This window comes from Palaemon carinicauda, unplaced genomic scaffold (genome assembly GCF_036898095.1).
Source record: "Palaemon carinicauda isolate YSFRI2023 unplaced genomic scaffold, ASM3689809v2 scaffold1166, whole genome shotgun sequence".
In the NCBI taxonomy this organism is placed as follows: Eukaryota; Metazoa; Arthropoda; class Malacostraca; order Decapoda; family Palaemonidae; genus Palaemon; species Palaemon carinicauda.
Genome location: NW_027168667.1, coordinates 5,990 through 30,419, shown reverse-complemented (window position 1 = coordinate 30,419; position 24,430 = coordinate 5,990). Strand labels below are relative to the sequence as shown.

The window sequence follows — 24,430 nt, the reverse complement described above, 5'->3', positions numbered from 1 at the left end:
GAGGGTTTCCACTCGTAGAGTCTACCAATCTAAGTGGGAAGTCTTCCGGAGCTGGTGTAGAGCCAATGCAGTATCCTCTACCAATACCTCTGTGACCCAAATAGCTGACTTCCTTTTACATCTTAGGAATGAGAGATCCCTTTCAGCCCCTACGATTAAAGGGTACAGGAGTATGTTGGCTTCAGTTCTCCGCCACAGAGGTTTGGACCTTTCTTCCAACAAGGACCTTCAAGACATCCTTAAGTCTTTTGAGACTTCTAAAGAGCGTCGTCTACCCACTCCAGGCTGGAACCTAGACGTAGTCTTAAGGTTCCTTATGTCACCTAGGTTCGAACCTCTCCAGTCAGCTTCCTTCAAGGACCTTACCCTCAAGACTTTTTCTCGTCTGCCTTGCAACAGCTAAAAGAGTCAGTGAGGTTCATGCCTTCAGCAAGAACATTGGTTTCACGACCGAATCTGCAACATGTTCTTTACAGCTCGGATTCTTAGCTAAGAATGAACTTCCTTCGCGTCCTTGGCCTAGATCGTTTGATATACCTAGCCTCTCCAACATGGTAGGTAATGAGCTAGAAAGAGTTCTTTGCCCTGTCAGAGCTCTCAAATATTATCTTAATAGGTCAAAACCTATTCGAGGACAGTCAGAAGCCTTATGGTGTGCCATCAAGAAACCTTCGAGGCCCATGTCCAAGAACGGGGTTTCGTATTATATAAGGCTTCTGATTAGAGAAGCCCATTCTCACTTAAAGGAGGAAGACCTTGCTTTGCTGAAGGTAAGGACCCACGAAGTAAGAGCCGTAGCTACTTCGATGGCCTTTAATAAAAACCGTTCTCTGCAGAGCATAATGGATGCAACCTATTGGAGGAGCAAGTCAGTGTTTGCATCATTTTATCTTAAAGATGTCCAGTCTCTTTACGAGAACTGCTACACCCTGGGACCATTCGTAGCAGCGAGTGCAGTAGTAGGTGAGGGCTCAGCCACTACATTCCCTTAATCCCATAACCTTTTTTAACCTTTCTCTTGAATACTTTATTGTTGTTTTTATGGTTGTTACGGTAGGCTAAGAAGCCTTCCGCATCCTTTTGATTTGGCGGGTGGTCAATTCATTCTTGAGAAGCGCCTGGGTTAGAGGTTGTGTAGAGGTCCTTTAGTAGGGGTTGCAGCCCTATATACTTTAGCACCTTTTGAGTTGATTCAGCCTCCAAGAGGAACGCTGCGCTCAGTAAGGAAGACGAACTTAAAAAAGAGGCAGAGTAACGGTTCAAGTCGACTTCCTTACCAGGTACTTATTATTTCATTGTTATTTGAGATAACTGTTATATGAAATATGGGATACTTAGCTATCCTTTAATCTTGTACACTGGTTTTCACCCACCCCCCTGGGTGTGAATCAGCTACATGATTATCGGGTAAGTTTAATATTGAAAAATGTTATTTTTATTAGTAAAATAAATTTTTGAATATACTTACCCGATAATCATGATTTAATTGACCCTCCCTTCCTCCCCATAGAGAACCAGTGGACCGAGGAAAAATTGAGGAGGTGTCAACAAGAAGTACTGTAGTACCTGGCCACAGGTGGCGCTGGTGAGTACACCCCCTTCTAGTATTGTGATAGCTGGCGTATCCCTCCGTAGAATTCTGTCGGGCAACGGAGTTGACAGCTACATGATTATCGGGTAAGTATATTCAAAAATTTATTTTACTAATAAAAATAACATTTTTCATAAAGTTCACTACTTCCCTGATCCCTTCATCGCAATGCTGTTTTTCTAACATTTCATTGGGATCTACAAATACTGTGGCCCACTGCTGAGAAGATCCTACTGCTATACTTGCAATATGCGATACCAGATTTCCATCAGCACCAACTCTCGACAGATAATCAGCCATGGACATCACAGCACTGCGACCACTTTTATGAATTGGATTTATGTCAAACTGCTGAATTGTTTCAATCCATCTCCCTCGACGCCCTCTCTCTTCTCTAATATCCAAGGTGTTTAGCCATCTTAATGCCTGATGGTCCGTTATCAAATCAAACGGTGCAGAGGAGAGGTACATCCGAAATCTCTTTATCGCCAGGATAACCGCCAGTAATTCCTTTTCTGTCCTTGAATACCTCTGCTCGGATTTGGAGAATGTATGGTGGTAAAAGGCAATTGGTAACAGTTCCTTGGATGCTGACTTGTTGGCTAACATTGCTCCTGCTCCAACATCACTTGCATCAGTAATCAAAACAAACTGTTTACTATAGTCAGGGAGATGGAGTGCCACAGCATTTGCTACCTGGTTTTTAAGCCTCTCAAAAGCCTCAACCATCTCGACCGACCAATGCAATTTCTGGTGTGGGTTTTTTTCCAAAGCCTCATACAGGGGCTTAGCAGTCTGTGACATCCCTGGAATCCATTTTTGCACATAAGAAAATGCCCCAATGGCCTGACGCAACTGCCTGACAGTCAAAGGCCTAGGAAGATCCCTCAGTTGATGAACTCTTTGCTCACTAATGCGAAGCATGCCATCACCAACCACAGAACCCAGATACTCCACTTCACGAACCCCAAATTTACACTTATTCGGGGCCAGCGCAAGCCCAGCATCACGAATCCTGCTCAACACATTTCTGAGCCTTGCTATGTGTTCTTTCCATGTTGAACCCCAGACCAGTATGTCGTCGAGATAACACAATGCATCCGTATAGTTGCAATCACTGAGTATTGTAGCCATCATCCGTTGAAACGTATAACCTGCCCCTTTCAGACCAAAAGGAGTTCTACCATGCCATTCAAACTGCCCCCATGGGACTACAAAGGCTGAGACCTCACAATCCTCCCTCCGAAGAGGCATCTGATGGTATCCAGACTTTGCATCAAGCACTGAAAAGTATTTTGCCTGACCAAGTCTATCAAGAAGATCCTCGACGACAGGAATTGGATGCAATGTTGCTGGCTGGGACACGCTATTTACTCCCCTATAATCAATAGCCAACCGAAGGCTTCCATCAGCTCGACGAGCGCAAACAATAGGAGCTGCCCAAGGGCATGATGATTTCTTTATTACGCCCATATCCTGAAGTTTGCTTAGCTCCTTCTTGACTTCTGCCTCCAAAGCAGGTGACAACCGCCGCGGTCTATTTGCTATTGGTGCTGAATCTGGGTTAACTCTGATGGTGTGTTCCACCCCTATCTGTACCAGCGGCAGTGGGCCTCCATTATAGAAAACATTCTTGAACTCATGAAGTACCTTGTCCATTTCCTCTTTCTGTTCAAAAGTGAGAGACTCTCCAAGGATGAAATTTCCTCTTTTCACCTCAATTGAACTTGAAAGGCTATGGTTGCCATCGTATCTTAACACACTGGGCTATAGTTCCCCGATCTCCTCTCCACTCTGCACAGTTTCGCTTTTATCCGATACATTTGCAACTCTCACATACATTTTCTTCTTGATTGAACCTTGGATGCAGCAATGAGGGGGGGCAACCGGAGAACCCTCAGGGCGTCGGGGACACAACAGATACTGCTCATCTGGAACCATCCCATCAGCTGAGCAGCATATAAATAATTCTGTCCTAGGAGGTATCACAACTGCATTCTCAGCTCTAACAATGAGCTTCACCACTCCATCAGAGCATGATTTATGTGATTGTGTCCTTTCCCCAGTATTCAAGGGCAATAATAATTTTATTGAATCCACTCGCAACCTCCCTTTTGTCAAATCTAGAGTGACTGTGCCAAGTTTTATCCACAAGTCCATCCCAAGTATCACTCTAGTAACAAGTTTAGATACCACAACGAACCTATGTTGTCTCACTATGGTTTTGCCTAACTTTATATCCATCAGAATTTCTCCCTCAATTTGAAGTTCTTCACTGCTCGCTCCGCAAGCTGTAATATTACTCGAGCTGACAAGAGATTTCTGAGCATCACTCAAGATATCCTCAGAAACTAAGGAATAATCACTTCCGGTGTCCACCAAAGCATTATACTTAGTTTTCATCATCTCCACAGTAACGCAATTTGTAATATTTTTCAATATCCGAGTTGCTGTTTGGCTGGAGAGCACATGCCGATATCTCATTTGACCCTTCACCCTTGGCTGTACCAAAGCCACAGTGCGTTGGAAAGCGGAAGTAGAATTAAATTTTACAGACTGCTCCAAGCTCCCGTGTGGAGCAGTCCTCACTGAAAATTTCTTCCTTGAACCTGGGGAGGGTACCAAGCAGGATTTTCATCTTTCCTTCGTGCACATGCTTTCCATCCACCCGCATGTGTCATTTTACAATAATAACACTTAAATTTACGAGAAGTATAGGATTCCTTCTTCTTGCTGCCCCATGATCCAGCATTAGCATTTCCTCGTACAGTCGCAACCTCCATATTTTCCGGTGTGTCCTCCATCAAACAGACATTGGACGTACCCTCAATTTGATTCACATGGACACTGGGATTCCTAGGTCCTGTAGCTTTAGTTGCTCGTTTAGTAGACAACGCTGCCAATGCAATTTTTACCACCTCATCATACGACTTGGCAGTCTCCTCTGACTCCATCCACTTCTCTCTAATCAATTGGGATCGAACATCTGCATCGTGCAACCCCGAGAGAAATCGCCATACAACACACTTCCGTACAATATCAGTTGGTTCTTTAGCAAATGCTTGACCTGCCAACAGTTGCAGACGAGTCATATAATCACTCAGACTCTCCCCCTGCAACTGTATAGATTCCTCAAACCTCAGAATCCTTACTTCAATTGCATCCGCCGTGAGAATCCGCTGCGCAAGTCTGTCCATAATTGCAACATCGTCCTTACCCCACTCAGGGTCCTGTAACGACTGTTGCTCAACATAGTTGGCTGTTGGTCCCCTAAATTGTAATCTCAGCATGAGGGCCCTATATCCTGCGTCGCGCCAAGACGGTACTCCTCGTAGTAAGTTTGCTTGCTTGACTAACGAGAAATGCGATGAAAAGGACTGCCAAGACATTGGAGACACATCATCCCCAAAAGACACACTCAGCATAATCTCCTTTGCAACAGGGTTATGTTCGGTAGGCGTGGATTCTGACATGCTGCCACCAGTCATGGTTTGACAAACACAGCGGTTCCTTTCAGTATTTATTATTCAAAACTCACGGTGCAAGACACAGTTCAGTACTGAATACTGAGAATAGTATATACAGGAAGTAAACAATGATTATGATAGTTAACAGCAATAGCAGTTAAGAACTATTACAGCAATAATTAGCTTAACAGCTATATGAATATTACTTTGGAGAATAACAATAGTTAGACAGTTAAGTATACAAACTATCTCACAAGTCAGGAGGATGAAGTTGAGAATGAGATAAATCATCCGGGGGGAGTGGGGCGAGGTAGCAGGAATAGTATGTGATAAAAGATGATTAGTTTCTGGGTCCTTTAGTATCAGCAAAGAGACATTATTAATATTACTATTATTATTATTATTATTATTATTACAATCTAAGCTACAACCCTAGTTGGAAAAGCAAGATGCTATAAGCCCAAGGGCTCCAAGAAGGAAAAATAGCTCAGTGAGGAAAGGAAACAAGGAAATAAATAAATTACGAGAGAAGTAATAAACAATCTATATACAGTATAATATTTTAAAAACAGAAACAACAGTGAATTAGACCTTTCATATATAAACTATAAAACTTAAAAAAACAAGAGGAAGATAAATAAGGTAGAACATTGTGCCCAAGTGTACCCTCAAGCAAGAGAACTCTAATCCAAGACAGTTTAAGGCCAAGGTACTGAGCCTATGCCACTACCCAAGACTAGAGAACAATGGTTTGATTTTGGAGTGTCCTTCTAGAAGAGCTGCTTGCCAAAGCTAAAAAGTCTTTTCTAAGCTTACCAAGAGGAAAGTAGCCACTGAACAATTACAGTGCAGTCATTAATTCCTTGAGCAAAGAGGAACTGTTTGGTAATCTGTGTTGTCGGGTGTATGAGGACAGAGGAGAACATGAAAGAATAGTCCAGACTATACGGAGTACGTGTAGGTAAAGACAAAATGAGCCGTAACCAGAGAGAGGGATCCAATGTAGAACTGTCTGGCCGGTCAAAGGATCCAATAACTGTCTAGCAGTAGTATATCAACAGTACTTTGGTAGGAAAAAGGGGACCTCAGCTATAGCAGTGTAAAGTTTTAGGAATAACAATTAGTTTTGGTATGATACCACAGGGATCTTGTACAGTTAGCGTAACATAGAATGGTATGGAGTTTGTTCAAAGCCCTGTTGGAGATGCTTTGCATGACCATGTTTCTGGAACAGTTGTACCAAATGAGGTAGAACCTTTTAGCATTAAAAGTTTGCTAGACTTCTTCAATCCATGCTGTTTCCACCTCTGCCTTCCTTTCACGAGTGAAGGGTGCAGAAGGTAGCTTTGGGGAGATTCGTTTAAATAAGCGTTAATTTTTATATAAAATTAATAACAGCAATACCTACTGAAGTTCACTAGCATATCCAGAACTCATCTCCAATCTTAGAGGTGAAAACTTTCTTTAAGATTCATGGTAGACTCCCATACGAGAATGGATGATAAGAACATCGTCTGTCATGCGCTCGACCAGGCAGCCACCTTGTAAGGTAGTGCCACACATGGCAGGATATTTACCGATATGAAAAGTTCGGGAAATTTGAATACCATAATTTTAATCTAAAGATTCAATTTTTTTTATGATTTTTTGGGGTAAAATTAATCCTTGGTTTAATGCACATACAGTAATTGGAAAGTATTAATTTCAACCTTGCCATTTTTTATAATCCAGAATTTACCAAGAATTTGTTTAGAGATTAGATGTGTACATTATTATTGTATTGACGAACATTTTTGCAGTTATCATTTATCTTTTATAGCAAAATATCTCTGCCTCTTAAGCCATCTGTCAAAGACATAGGACAGTAAAAAGTGAATGTTGTTATAATGGTCAAAGAGAACACAGTCTCTATAACTAACATATGCATCTTTTTCCAGAAATTATAAATATCGTCGACTTTCGAGTGTCGAGAGAGGGTCGGACAACGTCTACGTATCGTGCGACGAGGACGAAGATGAAATATTTACGGCACAAGTCATGGAACTGAAGAAAGTGGGCGGGAGGCCGAAAAAATCGTCTTCTGACACTCCCGTGAGATTTGTTTCCGAATACGAGCAGCTCGTCAACCGCCCGATCCAAAGTGGCGAAACTCTCAGGAGCATCTCTTTGAAGTACAGAGTTCCTGTAAGTAATTTAGGTCCAAGTTTTAGAGGTACACCAATTTTTGCATTTGCAGTTCATATTTGCATGCATTTTATTTCCTCGTTTTCATGTACATGCCGCATAAATTTGTTACTGTGTTGAACCAAGGTAAACCCACTAAACTTATTTTTGTCAATTTTTGGTCCACAGTAAAAGCAATGAACTTGATCTATCATTTTCTCTTTAGTATCTAGGTATATATTATACCATCAAGAAGGTTCTTTCTGTTAATTGGGTAAACCTGAACCTTGAATAATGCGACTGGTCTTGTTTATAGAATATTTCTCTTTATGCCACCATTTTAGTTTAATGATAATTCATTATTATTACTAGCTAAGTTACAACCCTAGTTGGAAAAGCAAGATGCTATTAGCCCAATGGCTCCAGACAAAAATAGCCCAGTGAGGAAAAGAAGTAAGGAAATAAACTATATAAGAAATAATGAACGTTTAAAATAAAATATTTTAAAAACATGAATAACATTGAAACAGACATTTCATATATAAACTATGAAAGATTTTTATGTCAGCCTGTTCAACATAAAAACATTTGCTGCAAGTTTGAACTTTTGAAGTTCTACTGATTCAACTATTCGATTAGGAAGATCATTCCACAACTTGGTTACAGCTGGAATAAAACTATTGAGAATTTTACTGCTTTTGCAATGTATAGTTATCTAGTTTTTATTTTATATCTTCGTATTAGCTTAGAAATCATTAATTCTAGCAATATACAGTACTGAAAAGGACGTATTTATATAAAGTAGAAATACTGAAGTGTATTAGTACTTAGAACAGAGATGGAATCATTGGCAAGAGACCATTTAAACATTTATTCCGTAACCGAAATACAAACCACGCTATCTAATTAGGGTATTACTTTCGGCGTAGCTGAAATGACGAGCCATTAGATTTTTAACAAGGGTTTACTACCCCTCGCTAGTTAGCGAGGGGGTAGGGGAGGGGTAGCTAGCTACCCCTCCCCCCCTCACACACCGGTGAGTAGCTCACTTTGCTTTTGGCTCGGGTGATGAACAGACGTGTTTGCTCCCACCCTCGCTTATTGACAGCCTTAATCTTTTTTGCTTTTTCTTTGCAGTGTGTGCTTGGAAGTTGGCCTCTAACATTATGCGGAAGTGCCCCGGATTACCTGACCGACCTTGTGGTACATATATGTCGGCGGTCGAAACAGACCCTCACACCTTATGTCCGTTCTGCAGGGGCCAACGGTGTGATAGAGACAAAGTATGTAGTAAGTGTAGGGAGTGGTCTACTTCCCAGTGGGAGAGGTTTTCCCGGCGCCGGAAGAAGTCCAAAAGGGATCTTTCTCCTTCAAGGGTTTCCTTGAAGAAAGAAAATTCCAAGGACTCTTCTTCCGTAGCCCGAACCTCCTCCGCAGCTTCAGCTCGAGCGGCCTCTTCCGAGAGGCCATCGAGTGGTAGCGTAGGCCGTTCTTTTGTTGACCGACCTCGGGGTTTGGAAGAGGGAGTTGCCTCCCATAGCGAAGCAGCTCCTCCTCCTCCCCCGGGGGAGGATTTATCATTTAACACTGTTGCTAATGATGATTTGTTGCAGCTTTGGGCTTCCTTGGGGCTTAAGGGCTCGCCCTCCAGGGAAGCCCTGTTTGACTTAATCTAGTTGGGGGCTGCAGTCAAACAGTCGCTGGTGGTAGAAGAGGTTGACCCAATGTCTATCGTCGACGTTGTTGTGGCAGGGGCCTCCGACGAGTTAGGTCAAACCCCTGCCTTGGTTCCCGATGCAGCTGAAGGCTTAGTTCCTCCCTCCGAACATCCTTCGAGGGAGGAGCTAAGTCCTACGGTCTCTCCTGCAGGTGATTCTCCCCCTCGGGGGAGTTCACTGATAGAGACTCCTCTTCGGAGGACTGATGATGGTCTGCCTGCCGCCACCAGAGGACGTATCCGTCGGAAGGCTCGCCCTCCTCTTCGCCGTAGAGGCCTTCTTTCTCCTCACAAGGGAGTTAGGAGGCACCTCTTCGGCTCTTCTCCGTCGCAGACCCCCCCGCAGAGGATCCTCCTCGCTGTGCACCGACCGTTGCAGTTGCATCCCTGGACCTCTCTGCCGATCGTTCTCCTTCGCCTGCCAGACCTTCGGACCTGCCGTCTCCGTTCCTGGCTGCTGACGCGCTTTGGGCGCCCACGCATCCCGTTTTCCAACGGGCACCGGTCCCTTCGAGGCAAAAGGGGCCTTCTCACAATGTGAGCAAGTCCCTTAAGCGCCAGGTATCCCCTGCGCTTCGACGTTCTCCTGTGCGCTCGCGCGCAAGCGCTCGCCTGCGGTGAAGCCCTCTCTACTCAAAACTTCATCCTCAGAGACAACGCCCCAGAGACCTTCTGCAGCTGAGACTACTCGCCATCGCTCTCCTGCTCTCCAGCGCTCGCCTGCTCGCCAGCGGTCTTCTCCTCGCCAGCGTACAACTGCGCGCCCCGCGTGCCCACGATCTCCAGCTCGCCAGCGCTCTTAACTTGCGCGCCCCGCGTGCCCACGATCTCCAGCTCGCCAGCGCTCTTAACTTGCGCGCCAGCGCTCGCTTGCACACCATCGTTCACCTGCGCGCCCACGATCTCTGGATCTGGGCGCAAGAAGGAAGAACCGAGTTTCTCCTTCTCTTCAACGTTCGTCTATGCGCCGTAGGACCTCGCCAGCTCGTCAGCCATCGCCTACGCGCCATCACGCGCAGACACCAGATCCTGCTGTGCGCCCTCCTGCACGCCCACGCGCTAGGGGTAACACCCCTGCGCGTGGGCGCTCGTCGAGATCCTGCGCGCCCACGTGCTCGCGAACAATTTCCATCGCGTGTGCAATTGTTTACACTCCCGCCTGCGCTTCCTGCTTCTTCAGATCGCGCAACTGCTCGCCATCGATCTCCTGAGCGCCTGCGCGCCATCGCTCGCCATCTATGAGATCTCTTACGCGCCCGCACGCACCCTCACCTATGCGCAGTCGCTCACTTACGCGCCATCGTTCGCCTGCGCGCCATCCCTTGCCCGCGTGCACGATCCTAGTAGGGTACTATCGCGCCATCCCCAGCGCATTTCTCATCGGGAGGCACAACGCGAGCCTACAGAAAGAAGGCAGCCAGGTCATCCCCCCCCCCCCCCCCCCCCCCCCCCCCCCGCGCGAGCGCAGACCAGCGTGCTCGCAGGAGGGAGGGAAATCACCAGATGGGTCCAGGAGCCAACCTTCCTCTTCTTCCCTTTCCTTCCAGGCAGGTCCAGCAGTTGTGTCTACTCCAAAGGATCGCCCGATCCCCTTCCCTTCAGAGGGAGTCTCTGACAGCGCTGCTGTCAGTAAGCAGCCATGGTTTGGATCCCTCATCAGAGCTGTCGTGCAGGCTGTCAAACCTGCCTTCGCTGAGATGGGTCTCAAAACTATGGCGGCTCCGACCCCACTGAAGAGAAAGAGAGGAGTAGAAACCGTGGTAACTTCTCCGAGGGTCAAGCTGGCTCCTCGGACATCCTTGAGGAAGGCTCCCTCTCCCCCCCAGACGTTTTCTCCCTCTCCCATGGATGAGCATTTTCCGTCCTCGGGAGTCTGACGAGGTGAGGCATTCTCCCATCGCACCAATGAGAGAAACCCCACCTCGCGCTGGAGAATCGTCCCAGGTAGGAGCAGAGAAGAGCCCTCAGACGTCGTTGTTGGAGTCCTGTATTCCTCCCAGGAGGGAACCCAAGGATTCCAAGATAATCCCCAAGTCATCCTCAAGGATCCGTCCAGAACCTACAAGACCCGCGGAGAACGTCCTCATGTCCCCCCCAAGAAGAGCCTTTGGGGACAGGAGACTTCGCTGCCAGTTTTCCAGGAGGGGAGCCACAAGAGTCAGAGCATGCCTTCTGGCAAGTCCTGACCCTGATGAGGCATCTCAACAGGATTCCCGATCCTGAGATTCCTCCTCGCGAGGGCAAGGACACGGTCCTGGACCGAGTCTTTGGCACTCAGAAACCCGCTAAGGCCAGTGCAGCTTTGCCCTGGTCCCAACGGGTGAAGAGTGCCAGGGATAAGGTCAAGGGCCAGCTCTCCGAGCTCGCCTCCTCCAGCCGTGTCAACAAACTCCTCCTGCCTCCTCGCGTCCAACAGAGGAGGTACTTCGAGAAGGTCCCAGCTGTCGAGGTCAGCAGGTTCAGTCATTCTTCCCTTCTAGGGAAGAACCTGTTCGAGCCTGAAGACTTGGAACAGGCAGCCGAGAGGTGGAGGAAGTCCAACCAGGACTCCCTCCTTCATAGGGCTCTTACATCAAAGCCCTATAAACCTCCGGCACCTCAACAACCTCGCCCGTCCAAGACAACGAAACAGGCTGTGGCAGCGAAGGCAACGGTGTCGAAGCCCTCTCCTGTCAAAGACAGGAAAGGCAAAAAGTCCTCCAGGGGAGGAAAGAATCCTAGAGGGAGCGGCCGAGGCCGCAAACGCTAGGATTGGCAGTCCCCCTGCATGTCCACCAGTGGGGGGATGCCTTCAAAGTTGCGCAGACAGGTGGCAGCAACTCGGGGCCGATTCCTGGACGATTTCCGTAATCGGTCAGGGATATCGCGTCCCGTTCATAACATCTCTACCTCCCCTGAGAGCGGATCCAGTGTCGTTGAGCTCCTTTGCCATGGGATTGGCAAGGGGCCAAGCCCTACGGGCAGAAGTACAGACCATGTTAAAGAAGGGCGCTCTCCAGGAGGTCGACGACGGTTCCCCAGGCTTTTTCAGTCAACTCTTTCTAGTAAAGAAGGCGTCTGGAGGCTGGAAACCAGTCATCGACCTCTCAGCCCTGAACAGGTTTGTCAAACAAACCCCGTTCAGCATGGAGACGGCGGACACGGTCAGACTTGCGGTGGGACCACAATACTTCATGTGTACACTGGACCTGAAGGACGCGTACTTCCAGATCCCAGTCCATCCGTCTTCAAGGAAGTACTTAAGATTCAGCCTAGACAACAAGATCTACCAGTTCAAGGTGCTGTGTTTCGGTCTCTCCACAGGTATTCACCAGGGTGTTCACACTGATTTCTTCGTGGGCACACAGGATCAGCATCCGTCTCCTCCGCTATCTGGACGACTGGCTGATCCTGGTAGACTTGGAGTCGACCCTTCTTCGACACCGAGACAAGCTTCTGGGACTTTGCCAAGATCTAGGGATCATGGTAAATCTTGAGAAGTCTTCTCTGCTTCCAACTCAACGACTGGTATATCTAGGCATGATCTTGGACACCAATCTCCACAAAGCCTTCCCATCAGACGACAGGATAGCAAGGCTGAGGGGGGTCGCAGTTCCTTTCCTCAGACGAGAAGAACTCCCAGCCCAATCGTGGTTACGTCGCTTCGGTCACCTTTCTTCACTGGCCCGTCTAGTTCCAAATGGTAGCCTCAGGATGAGATCCCTGCAATGGCGACTCAAGTCCCGGTGGAATCAAGGACACGATTCCCCAGACATCTTGGTCCCAATGGGTCCTGCGGAACGGACGGATCTTCAGTGGTGGTTGACAGAGGAAAACCTACGAAAGGGAGTGGATCTTCTCGTCCTCCCCCCGGATTTGATGCTGTTTTCGGACGCCTCAAAAAAAGGGTGGGGGCCCCACGTTCTGAACCACAGGACCTCAGGCCTATGGTCAGAATTAGAAAAGTGCCTCCACATAAACTTGCTAGAAATGAAGGCCGTGTATCTGGCACTTCAGCAGTTCCAACAGTACCTGGCGGGTCACTCCGCGGTGGTGATGAGCGACAACACCACGGTAGTGGCTTACATCAACAAGCAGGGAGGTACCTTTTCACAGCAGCGCTCCCATCTTGCGGTAGAGATACTGAGATGGACCAAAGTCCACTCGATTCCACTATCAGCTCGCTTCATTCCAGGCAAGAGGAATGTGCTCGCCGACAGTCTGAGCAGGGCATCTCAGATAGTGCGTACCGAGTGGTCTTTGGATCGTCTAGTAGCCAACAAAGTCCTGACTTTGTGGGGTTCCCCGATGGTGGATCTGTTCGCAACAGCCTTGAATTTCAAGCTCCCGCTGTACTGCTCCCCAGTCCCGGACCCCAAGGCACTCTGGCAAGATGCCTTTCAACAACGGTGGGATAACATCGACGTCTACGCCTTTCCCCCGTTCTGTCTGATGAGAAGGGTACTCAACAAGACCAGAATATCGGTCAACCTTTCGATGACCTTAATAGCTCCGCTATGGCATCACGCAGAGTGTTTCCCGGACCTTCTGGAGCTCCTGATGGAACTCCCGAGAGAACTTCCTCCTCGACACGAGCTACTTAGACAACCACATGCCAACATCTTCCACAAAGCCGTAGCATCGCTACGACTTCACGCCTGGAGACTATCCAGCGTCTCCTAACAGAGAGAGGCTTTTCGCAACAAGTTGCGGAAAGGATGTCTCGACACCTGCGAAAGTCATCCGCAGGGGTCTACCAGGCAAAGTGGAGAGTCTTCTGTGGTTGGTCTGGTGGAAGGGGTATCTCTCCACTTGATGCCACTATTCCAGCAATAGCGGAGTTTCTCGTGTATTTGCGGGAGGAAATGCGCCTTTCAGTCTCGGCAGTCGGCAGTGAAAGGCTATCGCTCAGCCTTAAGTCTTGCCTTCAGGCTCAAAGGAATGGACATTTCCTCTTCGCTGGAACTTTCTCTACTCATACGAAGTTATGAACTTACTGCCCCCAGTCGGAAGTGAGACCTCCTCCATGGAACGTGGTTCGAGTCCTCAGGTCTCTTAAGAGACCTCCTTTCGAACCATTACGCCAGGCTTCTGATCGCCACCTGACTTGGAAGACGGTGTTCCTGCTTGCTCTAGCCTCGGCCAAGCGAGTCAGCGAACTTCATGGTCTCTCGTATGACATCGCCCATTCAATGGGATGGGGGGAGGTAACGTTCAGATTCGTCCCTGAGTTTGTAGCTAAGACTCAGAATCCAGGAGTTCCGGACCCCCGGTTCGACTCCTTCCGGATTTCGAGTCTCCGTTTTGTAACAGATGACCCAGACCATCTCCTACTGTGCCCAGTAAGGAGTCTGAGGCTCTATCTTAAGAGAACAGCTGCAATTCGTCCTCGGGTGCAAGCATTGTTCGTGAGCGCAGGAAGGACGAAGATGAGGGTCACTAAGAATAGAATCTCAGCTTGGATTCGCATGGTTATCCACCATTCCCTGAATCCTGACCCTCCTCCGTCACGTCGCCCTAGGGCACATGATGTCAGGGGCATCGCTACGTCCCTGGTATTCAAGAGAAATTACTCTGTGATGCAGGTTCTACAAGCAGGGGTTTGGAAGCATCTAACGACCTTCACAGCCCACTACCTGCAAGACGTGACCCACAGGAGGCTCGATACATTCTCTATCGGCCCTGTGGTGGCTGCACAACAGCTGGTTTAAACCTCAGGCTCCTTAATGGACAAGTAGCAGAAGGTTGAGGGCATTGTTACCCGGTTTTAGTCTGCATAAGAGAAAAGGTATGCCTGGCCCTTATTCTTTTCTTCATTCTCCCCTCTCTTGGGGAAAGCAGCATCCTGGGTTCTCTGCACAGCTGACCTCAAACCACTGCAGGTAAACCATGTTTCCTTGTGTTCCTAGTATTAAGTTAGTACTGTCACGTCCCCATACCCTTACGAGGTGGTATTGGGATCGTCCTAACCTAGATTTCCATTTAAAGGACTCCAGGCCAACTTCCTAGGACGAGACACACTTCACTCCTTCACACACTAGCTTACATAGGCTGCGATCCTTGCAGAGCAAGGCACTTGCAAGGTGCAGGAACCCCTTATCTTGAGTTCTACACACTCAGATACTGAGTCCCCGGGCAAAAGCCAAAGCCAGTACGGCTGGGACTTACCACCCTACCTAAGGGTTAAGTCACCCTAATTAAATAGCGTGGTTTGTATTTCGGTTACGGAACAAATGACAAATTCGTAGATAATTTGTATTTTTCCTAACTAACAAACTTTAGCTTTTTAATCAAACTCGCCCGCCAGCCCTATCCCCCGTGAAGTCTTACCTCCAAGCAAAGTGAGCTCAAGCACAGGTGTGTGTGAGGGGGGGTTAGCAAGCTACCCTCCCTACCCCCCTGCTAACTAGTGGTGGGGTAGTAAACCCTCGTTGAAATTCTAATGGCTTGTCATTTCAGCTACGCAGAAAGTAATAACCCCTATTAAATAGCTAAGGTTTTTATAGTTAGGAAAAATACAAATTATCTACGAATTTGTCATGTTTGGATAAACTGCTCTACAACAGTACATATATATTTCATTCGTAACAAGTAGAAAGTAGCCATTGAGTTAACCAGCAAAATTTGCATTTGAAGACGGTCGATATATTCCATCTCTTGCTTGAGGGTACACTCGTGGACTATTCTATCTTATTTCTCTTCCTTTTGTTTTATTTTTTTAATTTTTTTATAGTTTATATAGGAAATATTTATTTTGATATTGTTACTGTTCTTAAGATATTTAATTTTTCCTTGTTTCCTTTCCTCACTGGCCTATTTTCCCTGTTGGAGCCCTTGGGTATATAGGAAATATTTATTTTAATATTGTTACTGTTCTTAAGATATTTAATTTTTCCTTGTTTCCTTTCCTCGCCGGGCTAGGGCTATTTTCCCTGTTGGAGCCCTTGGGCTTATAGCATCATTCATTTCCAACTAGGGTTATAGCTTAGCTAGTAATGATGATATTGCAGAGTGCCACTCATGGCATGCTGTTAGCGTACCCTATTGTAGGGTAAGAAAACCACAAAGGTTAACGGTTAAAGGTACTGTAATGTGAAATGATTGATGAAGATGAGTTTTGTAGAATTAGGTGTAGAGCGTATAAAAAAGAAAATAGTAATGGAAGTGGCATTATAGTAAAAAAATAGTTTGACAAGTGTCTGTGAGGAAAATGATAGAAAAAATAATGACAATCTAGAGACTAGATATGAAAAATACAAGTTTCACATTAGAATACAACTCGATCGCAAAGCGAGTGCACGAAAAAAGGAGTTTTTAAAGGGGTGGTGCCATAGCTTTTGTACCATGGTCTTCCACTTTCTTGGGGTAGAGTTCTCTTGCTTGGGGGCACACTTGGGCACATTATTCTATCTTATTTCTCTTCCTCTTGTTTGTTAAAGTTTTTATAGTTTATATATAAAAGATTTATTTTAATGTTGTTACTGTTCTTGAAATGTTTTGTTTATTTCCTTATTTTCTTTTCTCACTGTGCTATTTTCCCTGTTTGAGCATTTGGGCTTATAGGATCTTCCTTTTCCTTCTAGGGTTGTAGTTTAGCAAGTAATAATAATAATAATACAGAGCGACACAGGTTGAGCCCAGAAATAATGATATAAGATAGATTCTTCTCAAAACTAAAGAGATGTAAGCTTAATAAGGCCTTATTAACCATTCTAGATTGTGATAATGAATATCAGAAAAACAAAAGGTTAAAGTTCTGAAAGGTGAGCAGAACTATTTGCTCGTAGGTTAACCCTCACTAACATCATCATCTCCTCCTACGTCTATTGACGCAAAGGGCCTCGGTTAGATTTCGCCAGTCGTTTCTATCTTGAGCTTTTAAATCACTACTTCTCCGTTCATCATCTCCCACTTCACGCTTCATAGTCCTCAGCCATGTAGACCTGGGACTTCCAACGCTTCTAGTGCCTTGTGGTAGCCCAGTTGAACCCTCACTAACAACTCATTTCTAATTTTGGACCTAGTAAAACCACCCATACGAATAGAATGAAAATTTTTTATCTGATTTGTACTTTGTGAACATAGACTATGTGATTGGATTTTAATAATGTCAAGACTGTACAGTAGTTCTGTTAATTTCAGTCTGTTAGCCAATCCCAATTTACACAGTTTCTATTCATGCTTTATTCTAGCTTTCAGAATTAAAGAGGATCAACAATATAATGCAGGAAAATGAATTCTTCGCCTTAAATAGCTTGAAGATACCTGTCAAGGCCAACTCACTTTTGACTGAAATGCTGGAAGAAGAACAAAGAAATCAAGGCGCTTGTGGCGTCGTTCCGAAAAGCACCAGTAGTGCGCGGGCCACACTTCTCGGTACTCGAAGCGTCAGTAGTTGTAGTGACTATGAGAGTGACACGGAAATGCACGTGGGCTACATCAGTATCGATCGTATCCTCAGGGATACGAGAACTAAGAGGGAAGCGAAACGTTTCCTAGACACCATGCAGAAGGACTTGGTGGAGATTCGTGCCAAAACAAACTCTTACACTTACAAAGACAATCTGGATGAAGCCGCGGCAGCTCTGAACGATTTGCGGTTTCGTCCTCTAGATCCATCCGGCGGTGATTATTCAGGTGCAGATTGGGGGCTGAACTGGTGGAAAATATTGTTGTTAGGACTCATTATACTTATAGGAGTTCCTTTAGGATTTATATTTTTTTATTTCCACAATGATAGTTCATCCTAGAAATATTTTTTTATCATTTGCAGATTGCTCTGTTTTGTACCAAACGAAATGAGCTTCCCTTTATAAACAAGGTTGTTTGTATAGTCTGCAATTGTATAAAAAACGGTAAAAGAGGAGTAGAAAAAAGTCGGTGTTACGGACCAAACTATTTTGTTATTTGTAAAATGTGGAGAATTCTTGTCTTGTGATATTTTTATCAGAATTTTATATGTATTATGAATACCTATTGTATAGTAGTTTGTTGTCTATTTTTATATACCATATTGAACACTCAGATTTTTTTATCGAAGCTGTACTGTCGGGTGTTAATTAGTGTCATATCTAGTGTTTCTTATATATAAGAAATCCGCGGTGTTACTGTTCGACTTCTAAAGTTCAACCAGATGGAAAACCTAGGTATAAGACCATAGATTTTTGTACAGTGTTATTTTAGCTAGTGGTTATAATTTTACATTATGATATTATAGCTGTTTAGAAATTTTTGCTTTTTTTTTTTAAGGTAGCACTAGTGGGTATATTGTATGTTGTACTGTAGATGCATAATAATATGAATTCTGCACTATTTATTGACTATTTTATGGGGAGCGTTGGTCTGCGAGTGATATTCTTTATTGCACCATATCGCATATGAATTATGGTAATGTTGTCCATTCCTAATTCTTAACCCTTTTACCCCCAGGCTCTTTGGAAATTTCCAACCCTTAACTCCCAAGGGGTTATTTTTTCCCCAGCACATTTTGCAGTATATATTTTTTAAATTGCTCTAACAGCCTTAATTTTTGTCATAGAGAGGTCAGGTTGGTCTCATTCTCTTTGAAAATGTCTGAATTTTCTCAAAAAATTAATAAAAATATGAAGAAAAAAATTTTATAGCATTTTTTTGCAAGGACGTACCAGTACGTCCATGGGGGTAAAAGGATGAGTTTTGTGAAACGTACCAGTACGTCCTTTGGGGGTGAAAGGGTTAACTTTTGCTTTTTTTTTTTTGCGTTTCACTTTTTAATTTTTGGCATCAGAATCTTCCCTCTCGGCTCTACTAAAGTCATTTTATTTTGCAGCAAATCTACCTGTTTGTTTGGACTGTGGCAGTTTCTTAACAGTTGGTTGGTCTCCTTAAAGAAGATAGGAGTACTTGCTATTCCTATACAGTACTGTAGTATTATTTACCCTTTAGAGCAGTACTGAATTTGAAATGAAAACTAAGTTTGTCTTCCCGTAAAAGAGGCAAATTGTATTGTAATAGTGTATTAAAAATAGATTAAAGTAAAGAAGAAATTGTCTTAAGTTTGGTTTCTAGTTGAAACAAGGTTCATTTTTCAGATTTATGACCAGGGATTACAAGTCGTTTTTTGTAGATTTTGAATCAAAGTTAATTTTTCGAGTTTGCTTCAAATTTATGACCAGGGATTATAAGTCTTTTTTTGTAGATTTTGTTAAGTTCAGTCATTTATACGTAATTCTTGGCATTTATGAGTTATAGCCAAGAATTTTCAAAGAGTTTTAGGCTATATCAATATTTAAATAACGACCAATAGCCACGCATAATTCCCCTTAGATTTCAACTTTATACAATACAGGACTGTAAAAGTGAAGGTCGTCTTCTGAAGTTATAATTTGCAGTTGAAGATTTGTTTTTTTTATCATAATTTTCCAACATAATTAATTTTTCAGAAATTACAACTACAGAGTTTAAAGTAATTTCCTGACTAATTGAATGGTTTTACTGATATGAGAAAAGTAGTTCTATTTTTTTTTCATTGGAGAACAGGTGGATAACAGATGCCCTAAGGTAAAAAGTCTCTCCTTCGTTTGGGTGTAGTTGAATAGCTTTTTCTTGGCTTGTGAAACCAGAAAACTTACTTATACTTTCAAAAATTATTACTAAATTGTCATTAAAAAATTTTGCATTAATTCAAGTACTGTGAAATGTCCCTTTAAATTATTCGAATATTAACCCTTTTACCCCCAGGCTATTTGGAAATTTCCAACCCTTAACCCCCAGGGGTTATTTTTTTCCATTTTTTTTTTTCAAGCACATTTTGCAGTATATTTTTTTTGAATTGCTCTAACAGCCTTAAATTTCGTCATAGAGAGGTCCGATTGGTCTCATTCTCTTGGAAAATGCCTGAAGTTTCTCAAAAAATTATCAAAAATATGCAAAAAAAAATTTAAATAGCAGTTTTTTGCACGGACGTACCGGTACGTCCATGGGGGTAAAAGGATGAGTTTTGTGAAATGTACCAGTACGTCTTTTGGGGGTAAAAGGGTTAATTTGGAAGTCATACGACAGAAACCTTCATTCAGTGTCCAAGCTTCTCTTGACAGGACGAGGTGCTGGGGAGGGTAGGAATAATAGATACTGTATTTTCAGTGTAAATATTGAATAAAATGTCATAGCATCTCTTCTCTTATGGAGTGCGTAGTGTATATTTTGTACAGCATTTCATTTGTTGTGTACAGGTTGTCTGATAAGAATGTTATCAAATCTTAATCACTCAGGTTGGTAAATTTCTATAATTGGCTTACATCTTTATAGCCTGTATTTATTAACAGTATTTTCATGTGTAAGGTATGAAAAGGGGTTTATCAATTTGACATATGTAAAATTATGCAATAAGAACTTTTAAAATTTTGAAAATAATTAAGTTATATTTTATAATTCCTAATTTATTTTTAGAATTACTGTTTGAGCAATTGAAGTTTTGTCTTTAGTGTATGTACCAGCATCTTATCCAAATTCTGGCTGTCAGACTTTGTTGTGACCAATTGCAAGTCTTTTCCGAGTTCCATTAATGAGACAAGACTTCTAACAAGTTGTCTTCCAAGCCTTGACATTTTTTTTTCACCATTTGTCTCATCAGTTAAGGAAGTAGCTACCTTTTACTGCAGTTTTAACTGCATTAATTCAGTAGCACAGTATTATATCACCAGGTAGTTAGACAAAGATTGAAATCCCACAATGCCTTCATAACCACCGTTAGCTTCGACCCCCGTGGAGTCAGCAACTTACCACCTAAAACACGGGAGAGAAACAGACCACTGCCCACCTAGTGAGGCCGTCAAGAGCCCATATGGGTCTCTTCCTAATGGAGCAAACCTCTGAAGAAAGAATTGGGTTACTTTTAATCGAGCATAAGCTAAAGTTGGAGGGAATGGAGACAGTCATCATAAGTGGGGTCTTGTCCCCTTCTGCTGAGTGCCCATGTGGTCATCCCATCCAGACAATGGACCACATACGTCATGGGTGTGAACAGGGCCCAATCTGCACATATTTGGACCTCTACAAATGTAATCAGGCTGCTGTGCAGTGAATACAGTGTTGGTACGATAAGATATGATGATGATATTGATCAGGAAAAGACATAACAATTGGATATAGGTGTACCATTACAGTGGGAGTAAAAAATTCTCACTCTCCAAGTAATGGCAGAATTCACACTTGCCCTTTGGAAGTCAGTAATTCTCAGATCATGTAGTTCAGTGGCTGTTTTTAGTCCTCCACTGCCAATCTTATGTTCTGTCATTTACAGTACAGTATTCCATTCTTCACTTCAAGTTTGTCTTGTTTTTTTGTTTTTTCTCATAATTCAAAGCCCATTTCTTTTCTTTTTTCATCAATCCTGGTCTTAAGATAAAACCATAGGATAGTCTCCCTTTTAGAATTGCATTAAACGTGTTTATTTTATACTGTACGTTACTTTCTCAAAATGTTTTTACATTGCAAATGGAAGGAATTTTAGAGAAAAGAGGTAGAAGGTTGACATGATGTAGTCTACCTTTTTGGTGTATTGTGATGTATTCATCAGTAATTTTAACTATATTTTAACTATATTCAATCACATATCTATATTGCTGTTCCAGGTGTTGAGGTGCCAGTGATGGGAGATGAGAATGAGAGAGAGATTACAATAGAGGAAGTGAGGAGAGCACTAGATGAAACGAGAGTAGGAAAAGCATCTGGTATGGATGGTGTGAAAGCTGAGATGTTGAAGGAAGGGGGTGTGACTGTACTTGAATGGTTGGTGAGATTGTTTAATGTGTTTTGTGTTGTCAATGGTACCAGTAGATTGGGTCTGTGCATGTATTGTACCACTATATAAGGGTAAGGGAGATGTGCATGAGTGTTGTAATTCAAGAGGTATTAGTTTGTCGAGTGTAGTTGGAAAAGTGTATGGTAGAGTACTGATTAATAGGATTAAGGATAAAACAGAGAATGCAATCTTGGAAGTACAGGGTGGTTTTAGAAGAGGTAGGGGTTGTATGAATCAGATTTTTACAGTTAGGCAGATATGCGAGATATATTTAGCAAAAGGTAAGGAGGTGTATGTTGCGTTTATGGATCTGGAGAAAGCATATGATAGAGTTGATAGGGAAGCAATGTGGAATGTGATGAGGTTATATGGAGTTGGTGGAAGGTTGTTGCAAGCAGTGAAAAGTTTCTACAAAGGTAGTAAAGCATGTGTTAGAATAGGAAATGAAGTGAGCGATTGGTTTCCGGTGAGAGTGGGGCTGAGACAGGGATGTGTGATGTCGCCGTGGTTGTTTAACTTGTATGTTGATGGAGTGGTGAGAGAGGTGAATGCTCGAGTGCTTGGACGAGGATTAAAACTGGTAGGCGAGAATGATCATGAATGGGAGGTAAATCAGTTGTTGTTTGCGGATGATACTGTACTGGTAGCAGACACAGAAGAGAAGCTTGACCGACTAGTGACAGAATTTGGAAGGGTGTGTGAGAGAAGGAAGTTGAGAGTTAATGTGGGTAAGAGTAAGGTTATGAGATGTACGAGAAGGGAAGGTGGTGCAAGGTTGAATGTCATGTTGAATGGAGAGTTACTTGAGGAGGTGGATCAGTTTAAGTACTTGGGGTCTGTTGTTGCAGCAAATGGTGGAGTGGAAGCAGATGTACGTCAGAGAGTCAATGAAGGTTGCAAAGTGTTGGGGGCAGTTAAGGGAGTAGTAAAAAATAGAGGGTTGGGCATGAATGTAAAGAGAGTTTTATATGAGAAAGTGATTGTACCAACTGTGATGTATGGATCGGAGTTGTGGGGAATGAGAGTGATGGAGAGACAGAAATTGAATGTGTTTGAGATGAAGTGTCTGAGGAGTATGACTGGTGTATCTCGAGTAGATAGGGTTAGGAACGAAGTGGTGAGGGTGAGAACGGGTGTAAGAAATGAGTTAGCGGCTAGAGTGGATATGAATGTGTTGAGGTGGTTTGGCCATGTTGAGAGAATGGAAAATGGCTGTCTGCTAAAGAAGGTGATGAATGCAAGAGTTGATGGGAGAAGTACAAGAGGAAGACCAAGGTTTGGGTGGATGGATGGTGTGAAGAAAGCTCTGGGTGATAGGAGGATAGATGTGAGAGAGGCAAGAGAGCGTGCTAGAAATAGGAATGAATGGCGAGCGATTGTGACGCAGTTCCGGTAGGCCCTGCTGCTTCCTCCGGTGCCTTAGATGACCGCGGAGGTAGCAGCAGTAGGGGACTCAGCAGTATGAAGCTTCATCTGTGGTGGAAATGTGGGAGGTTGGGCTGTGGCACCCTAGCAGTACCAGCTGAACTCGGCTGAGTCCCTGGTTAGGCTGGAGGAACGTAGAGAGTAGAGGTCCCCTTTTTTTGTTTTGTTTCTTGTTGATGTCGGCTACCCCCCAAAATTGGGGGAAGTGCCTTTGGTATATGTATGTATATCTATATTCTGAGAAAGTGGGTAATATTAAAATGATCCATAATTGCATTAGGGATGGAAATGTCTGGAGTTGAACAGTCAAGCAGATTATTTTCACTAGGGATGGAAATGTCTGGAGTTGAACAGTCCAGCAGATTAAATGTGTAACACAGGTAGAAACAGGAGACCCTTCATTATTATTGTGCTCCTTGTGAGGCACATTGTAGACATCAGTTCCCCTATAAAAGGTTACTATTAAATGGAAGAGCATTTAAATAGATTTCAAAATATTTGCATATCTGGTAGGCAGTTCTGTAATACATAAAAGGTGGGTTCAGAAAAAATTAACATTGCTATACCTGTAATTGTTTTTAATTGTTATTGCAGGTTACATGTTCTTAGCTATTGGTACATGCTCTTTGGTAGCTAATAGTCTTATATGAAAGCCTGAAATGTCTATGTAAAGGCCACATATCCTAGGAAATTGTACCTACTCTACGCAAGAGAAGTAGGGTGGTCCCTCCACATTTCTATGTGAAAAAAGCTAGTGATGTGAACATTTTGGTAATAATTGTATTATATCTATGAAGCTTATTGATGTTCATGTTTCTTCTCTCTTGGAGCTCGGTTCTATTGACGTTTACCCTGAAAACTAAAAATTTCCCATTTTACTTCCCTTCCATTAGACTTTCAAGAAGATAAAAGGCTTACCCAAACCATTGGTTTATTACCATAAACTGCTAAATTGTCTTCACTTTACTAGAGACCCAAGTCTAATGGACATACATACATATACCAGGGCACTTCCCCCAATTTTGGGGGGTAGCCGACATCAACAAATGAAACAAAACAAAAAAGGGGACCTCTACTCTCTACGTTCCTCCAGTCCCTTGTTAGGTTATCTTCCTCCAGTCTTTGGAATAAAATAAAAGGGATTTTGACGTAGGAAAAATCTATTTTTGGGCTCGAGCCTTGTCGTCCTGATGGAAGTTCCTTCTGGCAACTTCTACAGTATAATATTTCTGCGATTGATATTACAAGAGAATTACCGTCAGGTATCACGGAGTTCCAACCCCCAGAAACGACTATCCGAAGATATC

The 24,430-nt window shown here is 43.8% G+C and overlaps 1 protein-coding gene across 1 annotated transcript in view; it reads left to right on the top strand.

Moving 5' to 3' along the window:
- Window positions 1-20,308, top strand: part of LOC137635352 (lysM and putative peptidoglycan-binding domain-containing protein 3) — a 37,423-nt gene extending 17,115 nt beyond the window's left edge. The window contains exons 2-3 of the mRNA XM_068367816.1: window positions 6,996-7,242; window positions 17,110-20,308. Coding sequence (XP_068223917.1) covers window positions 6,996-7,242; window positions 17,110-17,667 — 805 coding nt within the window. The 3' untranslated portion in view covers window positions 17,668-20,308. The remainder of the gene's footprint in view (window positions 1-6,995; window positions 7,243-17,109) is intronic.
- The last annotated feature ends 4,122 nt before the right edge of the window (window positions 20,309-24,430 follow it).